This window comes from Synchiropus splendidus, chromosome 1, assembly GCF_027744825.2.
Source record: "Synchiropus splendidus isolate RoL2022-P1 chromosome 1, RoL_Sspl_1.0, whole genome shotgun sequence".
Lineage (NCBI taxonomy): Eukaryota > Metazoa > Chordata > Actinopteri > Syngnathiformes > Callionymidae > Synchiropus > Synchiropus splendidus.
In genome coordinates, this window is record NC_071334.1 from 34,989,901 (window position 1) to 35,005,471 (window position 15,571).

The 15,571-nt window shown below is 43.1% G+C and overlaps 1 protein-coding gene across 2 annotated transcripts in view; it reads left to right on the plus strand.

The window, feature by feature from the left end:
• The first annotated feature begins 729 nt into the window (after window positions 1-729).
• Window positions 730-15,571, plus strand: part of ror1 (receptor tyrosine kinase-like orphan receptor 1) — a 92,644-nt gene continuing 77,802 nt past the window's right edge. For both annotated transcript variants that reach the window (XM_053870306.1, XM_053870315.1), the window contains exon 1: window positions 730-971. In XM_053870306.1, the coding sequence (XP_053726281.1) occupies window positions 902-971 (70 nt within the window). In that variant the 5' untranslated portion in view covers window positions 730-901. The remainder of the gene's footprint in view (window positions 972-15,571) is intronic.

Consider the following 15,571-nt stretch of genomic DNA (forward strand, 5'->3'; position numbering starts at 1 on the left):
TGATGAGTGAAGTCCTTGCTGCACTAAGGGCATCGTACAGAACTTTTAATTTTTTTTTTTTTTTTAAACTCACATTTTCCATCTCTGTTATTTGCATGGATTGACATTGATTAATATTGGTCTTAGTCTCAGCGATAGTTAAGTTATATTTTATAAAAAATATTGTTTTTGTTTGTTTGCTTGCTGTTTGTTTTAACACTAAGTGATCCTAAACTAGGATTTCAAATGTACTTTTTTCAATGACAAAAACGAATAAACGTCATTTTCTGTCAGTGTCTGAAGTCCAAATGAAACACTGATCGAAGTCACCAGAGAAGACAGTCAGACCTTCTGAATGAGGAACCGGGCACAAGAAAGATAAAAGAATGTTGCAAGACGATACGGAGGAAATCTACCAAAATCCATATGCATCATTCCAGGCGCACTGGCGCGTCACCAATGGAAAATGGAAAGAAGAATAAGGGCTGACGAATCAGAATCATTCAAATACAGGGCAAAGAAGTGTAACGCCACGGTCAACAAGAACGATTCAGCCTGCTTTATCTGACGCTCTCCTCTTCATGGAGATAGGACTAAACCCGACAACTTGTCTGGGAAAACAGCGCTCTCTCTCTCGGATATGTTCATCTACTGAGCGCTAGATGGCGTTGCTGAGCTAGTCAGTACCGTGTGGCCGTTGAGGTTTTAGGACTTGCCGTGAAGTTTGAAGATTCAGATCAGTGTCGGACGGAGAGGCTGGAAGGGAGCAGGACTGGAGGGAAGGCGCGTGAGGAAGCGATTTCACTCATTCACAGCCGCCTTTTTACTTTTGGTCAATGAACACTCGGAGTCTGAATGTCCGAACTTCCCTGACAGAGCTTTACCTCTGAGATAGTGGAACTTTTGGAACAGAGCCGGAGGAATGTATCGAACAGCGAACTGTCTTTGGGTCGTCCTGGTTCTGCCGTGCCTGCTGGACCTGAGCGCGTCTGGTGAGTCTCCGCAAAACCTCACATCTCCTTCGGCTGTCACCTCCAGAGTCTGCTTTCTTTGAGTTTATCTGAGCATCCTCTGGCGCCTCAACATCTCTGGTGGAGTTTTACTAGCTGATCCAGCACGACTGCGTGTCTGCGCTCGTGTCGGTGATTCTGCTGCTTCATCTTTTGTGGCTTCTCAATGAGAGATCAGCTGGAGAGCTTCCCACCTCCTTCGGTGAGAGGATGACCGGCTGGGAGACGCCTTCACCTCATAGCTGTCAGTGAAATCATGAACAGCGAGAAGACAAAAATCCTAAGCATCGTTAGGAGGGAGTTTTCACCTGTAACTCTAGTCCCTAAAATGAATTTCCACAGTTTGAAAACCAAGTACTTTTATTCCTAATATTTTTCTGTATCACGAACGGGAAATATTAGTACTGTAATACACTGCCTGGCTAAAAAAAAAAAAAAAGTCGCCCCTGGATCCTGGATCTGGGGTTGCTGCAGTTGGTCAGGTCTAGGTTCAGCAACATGATGTGCTCAAAGAATGAGGTCAGCTGACTACCTGAATATACTGAATGACCAGGTTATTCCATCAATGGATGTTTTCTTCCCTGATGGCACGGACATATTCCAAGATGACAATGCCAGGATTCATCGGGCTCAAATTGTGAAAGACGTCATTTTCAACATGGACTGGCCACCACAGAGTCCAGACCTTAACCCCATTGAGAATCTTTGGGGTGTGCTGGAGAAGGCTTTGTGCAGTGGTCAGACTCTACCATCATCAATGCAAGATCTTGGTGAAAAGTTAATGCAACACTGGATGGAAATAAATCCTGTGACAATGCAGAAGCTTATCGAAACAATGTCATAGCATGGTCCAAGGCGGTCCAACGAAATATTAGAGTGTATGACCCTTTTCTTTGGCGGCAACTTTTTTTTTTTTGGCCAGGCAGTGTATAAGTAATGTATGTTTTTATATTTGTCATTTTCGACACAGAGGGTTCAATAAAATTCGAATAAAGGTGGACAGAACTTGTTTGGAATGCTTCAGATCTTAGAAGATCGGACAAGCTGGCCCATCTTGATGGACGCCTCCTACAGCAGAGCGGATTGAATAAACACATGTTTTCTGATTGTATCGTAACCATTAATTTGCCTGAGGAAATGCAGCACAACTTCTACTGCTGCTGTTTTTTTGTTGTTTTTTTTAGTAATGCCGTGCCGCTGAACTGGTTCTCTGTGTGCACGTGTGTAAAACTGTAAATATATGGTCCGTTTAACAGTAATGGACAGAGTTTGAGTGGCTGCGTCTCCCACGCCGGTCCCCCCTGCTCGCAGAAGTTTGTCTTCAGATTGTCTCTGGCCTCCTCTAAAACCTTATTTACGGCGGTATTGTAATAGTCCAGTGTTTTTGCTTTGATGATGTGAAGTTGTGTGTGTGTGTTATCATGAGAGAGAAGACAAATCAACAGTAGAATTTACGGTCGAAGCACTTATTACGGCCGTTTAAGATTTGTCTGGGAAACCGTCCAATTACTGGGAGCTTAAAGAGGACGCTCACATGGAGGAAAGTCCCTTTGTGGACTATTTTTGCTGTAACTCAAATAAAATATTGAAAAATGGAAAACTAGTTCTGCAGTGAGCTCATATCTGGGAGTTAAGTCACGTTAATAAATCTAGTTTTACTGTCCATCAATGTCCAGTAAAATCACCCCAGATAATGTTACTGCCCAGATCTTTGCACTCTGACACAGAAAACTGTTTAGATGGAAGCATCCTATATATTTCCATCATTTGTGCGTCATATTTATTTTTGTATAATGATTCCGTTTAATTTTGTACACTTTTTTGTCTCTTTTAAATCATTATTTAGAAATGTGTATATTTAAGTTGGGTGGTTAACTTTCATTTTCTGACTGAAAATGGATATTTGTTGCTGACAGTGTGACATTTGTTGAGGACTCTTATACATACCATCTTGCCATATAAAGCGTTCTTCAAGATGTGGGTCAGGGAGAAGCTTTGATGTAGTATGGGCGAAGTGTTGTGTAGTCTGCCGGAGGAAATGATTGCATTTTTCTCTGGAACACTTCTGAATTTAAAAGTGAGTCAAACCACAATTCCTTTCACTGTCCTCCCTCTGGAAGACTCATTGTAGTATCATCAAGGCACAGCTGTGTTGTCAGCACAAACTTGACCTTGTCTTGACCTCATATTCACCTGCGTTGGATCTGTTTCTGGACGTATTTATAAGTCGCCAAAATAGTGGGAGTGTAATCACGGAGTAGAGTGTAAAGAGAACTGCTGTGAAGTGGCAATGGTTTGGTGGTGCTGTGGCCATCACAGAGCACAGATAAGTGAGCATCTGTAGGTGGGTTTTTCACATCTCTTCAGGACAACGGTTGAGAAATCTTGAATGCGGACAATGTTTATGTTTATGTTTTAGTGTGCGGTTTGCTATACTGAGAATAAAAACTGATCAGCCAACCAAGACGCGCCATACTTGCTGACTCCACAGAAAAACCTGCTTCAGAAGGGGCCTCTGAATTTTGCCCCAGCAGTGTTTGTAGCTAAAACACGTTCCACGATCACCTCGGCGATCACAAACATCTTAAAGTGACAGCAGCCCAGTTAGCAACACAATTAAGTTTAATGACCCCGCCATTAACACTTGCACAAATTTACAGCGGTTTGCTACCAACAACTGCAGTGGTGCCAGTAAAAGGTCACGAAGTAAACGTTTCAGTGTTTACAATCTTTCGCTAGAAATCACATCAGGGCAGGAAATTGGATAATGAGTCTACACACGTTGTGTTCCTGCTCTGTTTACACGAGCCGCTCTGAGTACTCAGTCATCTTCACTTTAAAGTGATGAGTTTTCTCCTTGTTATTTTCACTTTACAAAACTTTTTTTTGTCATTTTAGCAATTACAGCATGCTAATGGAGCAATATTATAGACATATATTTATCTTATATAGAAGTAAAAACTGCAACAATAAGATGAGGAAAATACATTAAAAAAAAAATTAAATATGACATTAACCACGATATTATACAGTGGAACCTCGATTCTCGGCCACAATCCATTCCCGACGGCCGTTCGAGAAGCGATTTGTTCGAAATGTGAATCGATTTTTCCCATTACAATTAATGGAAAAAGAAATAATGTGTTCCAAGCCTTCCTTCCTTCCTGGCCGCTGCATGTGGGAGGGGTTGCCGAGTGAGTGACGTCTCTCCAGAAGTGAAGAGGTGCCCGGTGCGTGTCCAGTTCTGAATGTGCGCTTCTGTGCAGTTTGGCTGTGACAAAGTTATAAACCAAGTAACGCTCTGTCCCAGACTCACCTCATCCCTGTCCCAGCTCCAGCCCACAACAGTGAGCGCTCCAACCTTGGAGGTGTGAGCGAGCACCTCCCCTGTGACACTCTACCACGGTCCAGTGCGGAGACAGGAAAGGTTTTACACCTCAATATGAAGAAAAAACAGTCAGTAAATGTAGCTAACAGGACACGTTTGCATACAGAGGCTGCGTTATACACAAAGCGTGTCGTGGGTCAGCTGATCGGTCCGCGCATTTTCCGGCTTTTTTCGGGGGCGTTCGAGTTCTGGATTTTTGTTCGAAATTAGAAGCAAAAAAAATCTTGAAATTTTTGTTCGAACTCTGATTTGTTCAAAGTCCGGGACGTTCGAAAACCAAGGTACCACTGTATCGTGAAAGTACATACAGAGCTATCTCAAAAGCTAAACAAAATGGTTCACCAAAACCATCCGGATCAATCAATAAAATTCTTTGGCATCAAGCAAGAGATTCAAAAGAGAAACCAACACGAGGTAGTGGTGTCGCTGTCTGGAAAGTTGAGTTTAGTTGTCACTTCATCTTTATACCTTTATGGTGAATCGCGAGTACTGCGATACACACTCAGTCCCTCTCCCTGTATATATGTAAATCCACAGAAACGAAAAGTAAAATATCCCCTTTATGTAAACACATTACTCAGTAATCCAGCCAGTCCATCCATCAGACACTGTCCAGCAGCCTGGGGCAATGAGCTGCACGTATAAAAATAAATTTACGACAATGTTTCCTGGGTATATAAACTGTGTACGTGTCCCTGAACGGTAGGTATTCATCTCGGAGCATAAAAGGTCCTCAGCAGCGCCGGGACTCCATGTGAACTGTGTTTAGAATTGCATTGAGCTTTTTAATAACATTCAGCGAGGCCATAAATCATGCTGGGTGGAACCGCCACAGTCCAGTTTTCAACCGGAGACGCTGTTGACACTAAAGGCACTTCACCTTTGGGGGGCGGAAGAGGGAGGGAGGGAGTGTGAGAGGAGGGGGTCAGCTCCCGCTGGCGGGGTGTGTGAGAGCTTGTCCTGCGCTCCTGCTCTGCTACTGAGATGTCTATCGCAGCTTTTTGGAAAGATTGCAGCGGCTCGCTGCCTTGAACAGAGCCTGGTGTTTATTTTATCTATGACATGAATGTTGCTCCACTCCAAAAAATATATATATTCATAAACAAATGAAAGGTTTATTCCATTTCCCTCTTTTCTGTTTCCATTTACATGTACTGGCATCACGTGTGGGGCTTCACGTTTATCATCTTCATCATTTTGTCATGCATCTTTCACTGACTGAAAAGTTCTTATAAATTCTGCCACGTATTCCCACTTTTGCTAATGTTTAAAACAACATTATTACACATTTGTTTCAACGACATTGTACCAACCACAGTGCTGCTGAGCTGGACCAATCGGTAGACGTCTTTTGTGGATATGTATATAGATATCATGTGTGGAAATGTTGTAAACATTTTGATCAAAAGTTTTCTTTTGTCCATAGTTTGGTTGGTGTTGCTAACTGTTTGCTATCAAAGCCACTGAGTGTCTCCCAGCTCAGTCATGCTAAAATGGGAGCAGAGACAGTGCTTTAATATGGTTCCTCTAACACGGCAGAATTCCACAGCGCCACTGCTTTCCTCATTAAAAGTCTATTCATTGTTTCTCAACGTGTTTTCGTCGTTTTAATGTAACTGTTGAAGTTCAACGCTTTCTCCAGATGCTGAGGCTCAGCAGTCCGTCTCTCTCAGATGGTTCTGGGCTTTCTGAACTCCCACTCAGCAGCGGACACGCTACACTTATCCCTGAATCAAGTGGCATACATCTCTAGAAGCTCTTAGCAGACAATGAAGAAAATTTCGGCCTCATGCAACAACCTCGATGAATGGACTCTGTCGTAGATCGTACAACAGGAAGCTGTACAGTGTCACAGATCGTTTGGCTCTCAGGTGAGCTTACTTGTGGTTGGGCAGCTGGTTAACAAGAAGTCAACCCTACCGACCTTGCATTTCTTAAGCAGGAAAATTCTTGAGGATGGTTCAGAAACGGCAGAATGGCATGCCCAGGAGAGATGGGGGACTCTTGGGGTGTAGAGACTGTCCGTGATCACGCCGACTTGTGATACATTGTGATATATTGCAGTACCCTAAGTTCAACAACATGCTGTAATATTTTAGCCATCATTTTGAGGGGGAAAAATTAGATAATGCAGTATAATATAATGTACATGAAAACAAGTGTATTGTTATTAACTCCGTCCACTTAGACTTTTACTTATTTTTTCACAGTCCAACAGAAAAATGAACAGCTTTAACAAAAAGAACTCCAGTGTACACAAAAAGCGTTAACAGTATTAAACATATGTCACAAACGCAGGAACATAGCCAAGTATCTATATATTAAATATCGACATTGCAGCCTTGTATATTAAATATGTCACACAATCAAGTATTGTGATATTTCAGCATTGCAATGTTTTACTTTCACCTAGTCAAGTACTTCATTGATCTATATTCCTACTCTCACTTGTGGCCACCAGCTTTGGGTAGTGACCGAAAGAACAAGGTACGAGATAAGTACCCTTCTCAGGTTGTCTGGGGTCATGCTCAGCGAAACGGTGAGAAGTTTAGTCCCATGGAAGAACCTCATGGAAGTGGACCCACTCCAGAAGTCAGTTAAGGTGACACGGATGCCACCCGAGTGAGGTGTCCATGATGAGGGAGGTCTAGGGAAAACGCATCTCACAGTTGTCCAGCGTAGTCTGTGGTAGTCCCTCAGAGGAGCTTGGGCATGTTTCTGGGGAAACAAGTGTGGTGCCTCTTTACTGTTGCTTAGCCTTGATGATGGACTGTAGTGTTACGATGCCATCTTGCGCTAAGTTTCAAAGAGATAGATTACGATCCACATCTGGTTCCACATTTGTTGAGACCCTGACATGCGCTACGTCCTTGAGTTGTCCTTGTACACTTCCTCCTTTGATGAGCTGATCGCACCACTTTATTCAGCATTTTAATGAAGCTTCAGTTAAGATTGAGTTTGCGGAGGGTGGTGTCGCTCTCTGTCTTACGTTATTGAATCACAAAACTAGTCATCTGGCTTGCCATATACGTTCCTCCTGTTGTTCCAGCATGACAGTGCTCTTGATTCCATAGGAAGTCCCCGATTATCAGTGCTAACTCTGTGCTGTGGTGAGACTGGAGATGTTTTGAATCTGCTGGAACGTCGTCAGCGCTTGTTTAGCTTTTGCAACAAGAACCAGATTTTGTTTTTGCTGCTTTGTGGATCTTTTCACTGCCAAGTCAGACAAAAACACTTTTCCTGAATTGGAAAAACACCACAATGTGATATGTTGGCGAAGACGACCTCTCATTTTCATACGTAACACACAACTTTCTCTGCGTCCATTGTTCTGCCAGCTTGACAAAGCTTCTACTCCTGCACACTGTAGCCAAGCGTGAAAACCTTTTCCTGCAATTTACCGTCTGCACAGGAGGGCAGTCTGTTTCTGGGAGTGAAAAGAGCCTCTTGGGGTTCGGGGAAAATGTGCTGTTGGATTAAGAAGTGGGGGGAAAAAAAAGGTTCAGGTTTTTGGGTTGAGAATTTGGGGTTGTGAGGACGGTGTGGTTATTGAACAGACAGCAGGTCTGGATTCATTCAGAAAGGAGCAGCAATGAGATCGCTTTTATGTTCAGTCTGTGAGCTGTGAGGAAGGATAAGGTGGAAACACTCCTGACCAACAGTTGGAGAAGCCAACACACAAGATAGAGTCTCTTCATGGCAGCATTAGCAAGTGATCCGCCCTGACCTGTGCATCTAATGCACATCCCATCCATTACATGAGGCCTGCTAGAGCATGAAATTCCTCCAAATTACGGCCGTCTTTGTCAGTGTTTAAGATTTTTTAAACATTGATTTAGTTTCATAGCCAAGTAGTTAGGCATGTTACAAGTGTGAATATTTGTCCACCGGAATGTGGTTCATCGAGTTTATTCATTGTGAGAAAGAACGCTGACTTATATATTTATATAAAAATCTGTGTATTCCAACTCTCTAATTAGCTAGATTGGATTGTCGTGTTAATGGGTGCATTTAAGAAACACACCTTATTGCACCAAAATGAAAATTTGTGGCCGAAACCATATAAAACGGTGTTAATATTACATGAATAGTGTAGAATGAGACATGTTTTTCTAAGAGAGTAAGTAGTTTTTTCTTTTTTTTTTTTAAAGCAAAGGCTATATATATATATATATATATATATATATATATATATATATATATATATATATATATATATATATATATATATATATATATATATGCGTGTGTGTGTGGTTAGCACTCTCGCCTTGCAGCAAGAAGGTTGCGGGTTTGATGCCTGGATGCTGGTTTTTCTGCGAGTTTTCATGTTCTCCCCCCGTGCGCGTGGGGTTTCTCCAGGTTTTCCGGTTTCCTCCCACAGCCCGAAGACACTCACTTGGTTAATTGGACACTTTAAACTTGTCCTAGGTGTGCATGTATGTGTGAATGGTGTGTGTGTGTGCCCTGTGATGGACTGGCGACCTGTCCAGGGCGTGTTACACCCTCTAGTGCGATGCCATAATTTTGTCAGCACTCTCACACAGCTTGGTTTACCAATGTGGCACATTTTGGATTTTGAAAAACACATTCATACATTGCGTTGTTAGTTTAAAGCCAAAACCATTGTTGAGGCTGCGCTGAATTGGGATTAGGCTAACAGGTCATTATTTAAAGGTAAAGTGTATGCGCGCCTGCAGTGGTGAAAGTGATGTTTTGTGTCGGCTGTCAATTATCAGTTATAATAATGTCTTTCAAAATATTTCACTCAAGTCAACCCGTGCATGTTCTAACTTCTTTTCCACCAAAATGGTGTTTTCATACATTTATTCCCAGAAATAACCAACCAGTGACTCCAGTCTTTCACTTATTTGAGGTTGGCATCAGCAACAGGGGCCCAGAGTTTCCTCTCCTCACTCAATCCATTAGTTATTAGTTAGCAGGGCTCCAGTCATGACTCTTTGTGATCCCCACCGCTGCTCGCTGCACCCTCCCGTGGATTCTCCCTGACGGCAGTCGGGAAGACAGATTACAGTTGTCATATGAAAATGGTGGCCTGCTCTACCTCTTCATGTCCAGCACAGTGTGTCCTATGGCAGCAGCAGTAAGTCAAGCTGTGAGCGTGTGCTGACGACAAAGTGACACCTCAAAGGAAGGAGCCACATGCACCACAGATCGATTCCCCGTATAGACACTGCAGCTAGTTAACTTCCATGTCTGCAGGGACTCGCTGCGTTCTCCTGAAGCCCTCTTATCAAGTTACCACTCTCCTAACGTCCGCCGTGCCGCGGCTTAAGGTGTAATCATGCTACATTTCATTTAACAGGCGTGAGTATGAAACACAGCTTTTTAAAACCCTCTGTATGTGTCAAAGTAAATCTTTTAAAAGTCTGTTTGCTTTGGATTAAGGAGTTTGAAGGCACCCAAATGTTTCCACTCACAATTCGCTCTTTGTGCTACTCCCCTCCAGACCTTGCAAGATTTATTGCCACTACAGTCCAGTGCTTTGGGTTTTATTCAATTGGGTTATCGTGCACTCCTAGGACTTTTCTGTCTGCTTCATTTGGTGCTGCTGTTTTGGGTGTATTTCTTCCACCACTTCTGTTTTCTCTTACCTGCATCATGGTGTGTTCCATTTGAGCGAGGAACACTATCATCGCTCCTCTCCAAATGTAGACCTTGATACTGCAGACCAAATGAAGCTTGTGCTCTGCCTCTCATTTAGCCGGTGCATCTGTCATCCCACTGTCAGCCCTGTGGATCTGCTCCCTCACCGGTGTGTGCCTCAGCTGGAACACTACCTCACTGTCACATATTGATGGTTGTCTAGTGTGACACAGAAGTCAATCTTACATTCATTTGAATCAAATGTTTCCCAGACTGTCCAAACACAATGACTCAAGCTCATATAAGTTACTATATATATTCCAAGAGACATCACTTGAAGCGTAACAGTGAGAGCTTATGATCATCACCCCATCCTTATCCTTACACCAACTATCCTTTTTGAATGTCAGGAAATGCTGCGGAAGACAAACCATTGGATTTAATTGTATTTAAGGCTATTATTTATTTATTTATTTTTATTGTGATCACATCAATAAAAACCCAAACCTTAACCTTTGTATCCACGTTTCTCAGTTCTCAGCGCTCTTCTTGGTTGGCTTCATTCTGGTCCACGTGTTCAAGTCCGGAGTAGTCAGCACCACAATCCCCACACACAAGGAGATTTTACGTAACATTCATTACCGTAGCCTGCTTATTCTGTCAATATACAATACAGAAGTATGACGCATGTGTCTACTTTGAAGACGGAATTCACTTGACAACCGTCAATATGCGATGACTTCACAACACCATTGCTCACGTCCACACTAACTTTGTGGGGTAAGTGCCAAATTAAACATCACCTATATCTCATACACTAGTCACAAGTGGAAACAAAACACGTGTTAACTTTGCAAACAGAAGTTAAACTGGTCCTTGCTGTTTAGCATCATGAATGCTTTTCACTTCCTTTGGCCTGTGAACACTTTACCTGGGTTGCACTATCAAATCTACTGTATGTTGTCATCAGACTATCGGTGGGTATGATGCACCGATTTATGGTGTTCTCCAAGGCTCCTTTGCACAAAATGGATCTTTAGTGTCCAGGTCTCTTTGCAGATGGCTCCCAAGAAAGACCAACCGTAGCAACAAGTGACTATTTTAGAGCTGTGTGTGCCATGGAGTTCAATAAAGTGAAGTGCAAAGGTACTTCCTGCCACAGTGGTGAAGACTGCCATCACAAGGTTGAGCATGCACACTGGCCACTGATCCGTTGTGTTGAGGTCTGTGTGCTGGTGAAGGCCTGGCTTGATGCCAGGTGAAGCACACATTCTCTTTTTCTACCAAAAGACAGAGGTAGGAAATCATGCCCACTGCCGCATTGCTAATGGGAGATGAGCAAGAGTGAGGCGCGAGTTACAGAAACAGGGTTAAAAAGTGTGATAACAGTCAAAAAGAGTAATGTTTCTCTCATGTTCTTGAAGTGATGAGCATTTTACTGTATCTTAATAACTTGACTTATGTTTACTTAGAGGGCTGTGGAAAGCAAACTGGACTTCATTGAGAAACAACTAGAGGTGACTATCTGTCTGGGAAAAGATATATTGTAAGAACTGTTCTTTCTGCTCCTTTTCGATCCCTGAGGTCAAATTGAGATAAAAGAGTTGTTGTTGTTGTTTGATGTGGGACAAACTCCTTCTTCTCAAAATAAAACCAGCATGACAATCTCTCCCAGAGGTCCCAACACTTCCATGATTGTGTGAGACGCTTCAGTTTCACGTTCACAGGTTTCTTTTCCCTCTTGCTGTTGAACTTAATCAAAACCCTGTTAAATTTTGCCCCTGCAGCAGTGCATTTTGATGTTTCTGCTTGCTTCTTCTTAAGATTCTACATGGACAAAGTGGGCGGTGAAGCTGTTTGGATGAGCCTTGTTGGCTCCAGATCTGTACTTCTGCACACATTCTTGCAGAAAGCATTGGACCATCAGCTCCTCTGAGACATGTGTATAAACTTATCACTCTGCAGTTATTGCAAGGGAACCGTCTCATGTTGGTTTCCTGGCTGGGTCCTCGAGCAAGCCTTTATTTTCGTTCCATGGTCTGAGGACTGACACGATAGCATGACTTCCTCAATGTATCTCTGTGTGACTGTCAAGAGTCGCCGCTCACGTGTCAGTAACGGCGGTGTTTATATACCTGCTGTGTTTATGGTTATCTTTGCAGTGAAAAAGCTCTTGTATTTGTGCGACATCCAGCGTGTTTGGCTTTTTATTGCTTTGTAATTGCGTTCAGAAGCTCAAGAACCCATAATCTTGCGGCAGTCTGAAGTTGTGGATTTTTTGTTGTTGGAAGATCATTTCCTCTAAATGGTTCTTTTTGGTTTGAAGATGCCGGGTTAACAAGACTACATTGCCAGCAAATATATTTGGAGTTTTTTCTCAGTAATCCCCCTTCAGATAGCACTGATAAGTCACCAACCCTGTTGGTTCTTCTATGTCTGCCCATCTTTAACGCCTTTCCTTCTCTCATAATAACTTGTCACTTCTTCTTTTAGTTTAGACTTTTAGACCAGCTTGAGCCTCTCTCCCTCTAGTGTCAAGCAAAGCCAAACCATACAACTTCAAAGTGGGGTTTGTGATTGTGAGAAATGGTTTGAGCCAGCTGTAATTGGAATTCAAAGTCCAGCCCTCTTCTGACCATCCCTGAAGCCACGCCTCCAGAGCTGTGCAGCATTGGTTCACTTTGTTCACTCATTGTTCCTGGTAGTGTGACTGAGAGAGAGCAGAGAGGTGGTGGGCAGGTCAGATGACTTTTCAGTTTGATATGTTTGTCAAGCCTGCTTCAAATTCACTTAAACATCAAGCTTACTTCTGTCAAACCAATACTGAGACAATGTCATGCAGTCGACTGATGATGTAGATTTGAGGTTATGTTCCGTTTGTGTTGATCTGAGATCAAAATATTTCTTTAAACTTACTTTGATATTGCATCAAGCTTCCTGACTTTACCTCCTCAGTTCTCCATGTACATTTTGAGGACCAAAGCATGGACACAGTCCATGATGAGGCCAAAGGATGGTGGAAATGTGTGGGAACATGAAAGGTTTTTGTGCCGCTTTCTTGGCCACAGAAGCTTGTCATGGCTGCTCGTAAAAGCTAACTGGGAGGGGAAATCTTCTGCTAAGAAATCCATCCTCATGTTTTTCATATTTTCACTTTGACTTGTTATTAAATTTCCTGGCTGATGTTTATCAAAGTCAACGTGGAAGGAGACCAGACCCGGATCCTCAGTTTGCTTACTCCTGTGCTTGTGTTCCACCTCTCCTCTCCCCTCCCTCCCTCATTCTCCTAGTGAGCATTTTGATTTCAACTGTGCAGGAAATGAAACCACGTTGCCCCGTTAGTCCCAGCAGGGGAGGGAGACCAGGGAGGGGTAGCGGTTCAGTGAGTTAGAAAAGAAGGATGGATGAGCTTTTGGATTTGGATGAAGAAACATGTTGAGACAAAAATGTTTTTGTAGAGGCATTTGAGCAGCGACAGGTTAAAGTCAATTATCATTTACCTGCTACAAATTCCTGGAACAACTTGAAAAGAGGATTGTATATCTCCATTATGTCATCCCACAGTCAGAGGTCGATGATCTTCTTCTCGTAAGAGGCTTTGGTCCGCGTGATCCTCTGGCCTTGTTTGCTTAACCTCTGCATGGCGGCTTTGGTTCGGCTAATCTTTTGTCCACAAGAGCTCATTGCTCGTCCAACAAGTGGAGTGCTGTGTCTCTTGGCTCTTTCTTAAGCAATTCAGGCCCTCTTTACTAAAAGTTCTCGAGCTCTATCTCTGACTAAAATCCCAAGATATGTGAACTTGTCCACCTGGGAAAGGATCTCATCTGCAGCCTGGCAGGTCCGTCCACCCTTTTCCCACTGAGAACCATGATGTCTAATTCTGAGGAATTGGTCGTCCTCCTTACGCTGTGAGGTCTTATTGATATAACTCTACCAAATCAGCGTTTGATGGAGCGCTGAAATTATGTAACTGTGTTCCAATGCTTAGAAGAGGTTGAGTCGTAGGGGCAGCAGTACAGTGTAGTTGCTTTAGCTGATCCTGCTGTTTTGGTTACCACCCAAAAGCTTGTGGCCATAGATGAGAGTTGGAACATAGTACATATATTCAGAATATATATGGATCTACCCAGAACATAACTTTTGTTGACTGATCTGACTGGCGTTGAGATGCAGTCTGCCAGAATGCTTCTCAGTTAAGGAGTCCTTGGAGAGGTGCCAGTCACCAAACCAAAAGAGCGTGTGTAAAAGTAACTTCATGTTCAATTCATGTGGGGCAGGTTTTTCAGAGAGGTAATTAAATGTACAGTGTGAGCACAACGATGTTCACCCACAGCCTCTTTTCACTTGAATAACAAATTCAGTGTGCTCCACGGTACTACACCAAGGAAGACCACTATGGACACTTGTTTTGATGGGCAAAACAAACTACTCCGGAAAACGTTTTGGCTTTTATTGTTGCAGAGGTGCTCGGGTTCTCGTGGGCCAGTCCTCTGCGATGATTCTGAACCAGACAGAACACTTTGGCTGTGATTTGTGATCGTTCAAGTCAAAACAATAGTGGACCATGGACTCTCAGTGGTTCTGGTTCTGTTCAGCTGTTTGTCCGACAGTATTCTGGAAAATGCTAATCTTCCACATCAGTTCTGTGAACGTCTGCAGTGAATATCTTTTCACTCGTAAACTTGTGTTTACTGTTTGATAGCTACAATATGAGGTGCCATAGCAGCATGTAAACATGTCACCTCGATATATGAGTGTAAGTCCAAGGTTTACAGCGTCTGCGTCAATTGCAATAGAGAGCGATCTGCTAGTTACCGAGTGGATCGCAGCCAGCCTCTTTGCCTCGGGCCTGTGCTGACTGAGTCATTCAGATGGTGTGATTGGTGGTACACATTCACAAACGTTCACGCCCCACATCCCCGCCTTGGTGGTCTTGGAACACCACCAAGATCACCCGACTGCTCTGTAATGTGAAAGCAATTAGCTGCACGCTGCTTTACACCAGGCCAACAACTGAGCAGTGTGTTTGACAATGACATATATATATATATATATCAAGTGTGTATTTATCTATCAGAAACCGACGCTCATTCTGGAGGCTGATTAAACTGCTTTTAATCCAGGTTGATCCAAGACTCTTTGATGTCTTCACCTTCTGCTGCTCACTTTAATGAGGCAGACATTCCGCCGATACAGATCTGCCTCCGACTTATGCTGGAATGTGATAAAGTGGTGCCGCACACACTGGTGGGGTTAAAGACGTAGTGTGGGATTTCATTTGCTGTGCGTTCCGTGTCACATCTGGATGACTGTTGGTTTTCTTTCTTGCCAAATGGAGGGAAAATATTCCCAGCTGCCCTCAGGAGGGGAAACTCACCTGGTCGTTTAGCTGCCATGTTCATTTCACGACCACATGTACGTGACAGACACTCACCGGTGCCTATTTACGGAGGAAAAAAAATAAACTTGTAGGGGGACAAAAAGAAAAAAAACGCTTTTAGTTTATCAACTTGATAAGTTGATAAGTCTAATCGAGTTTCTCTAGACCTTTGTTCTCACCCAGTCCATTAGGGATTGGAGAGATGGA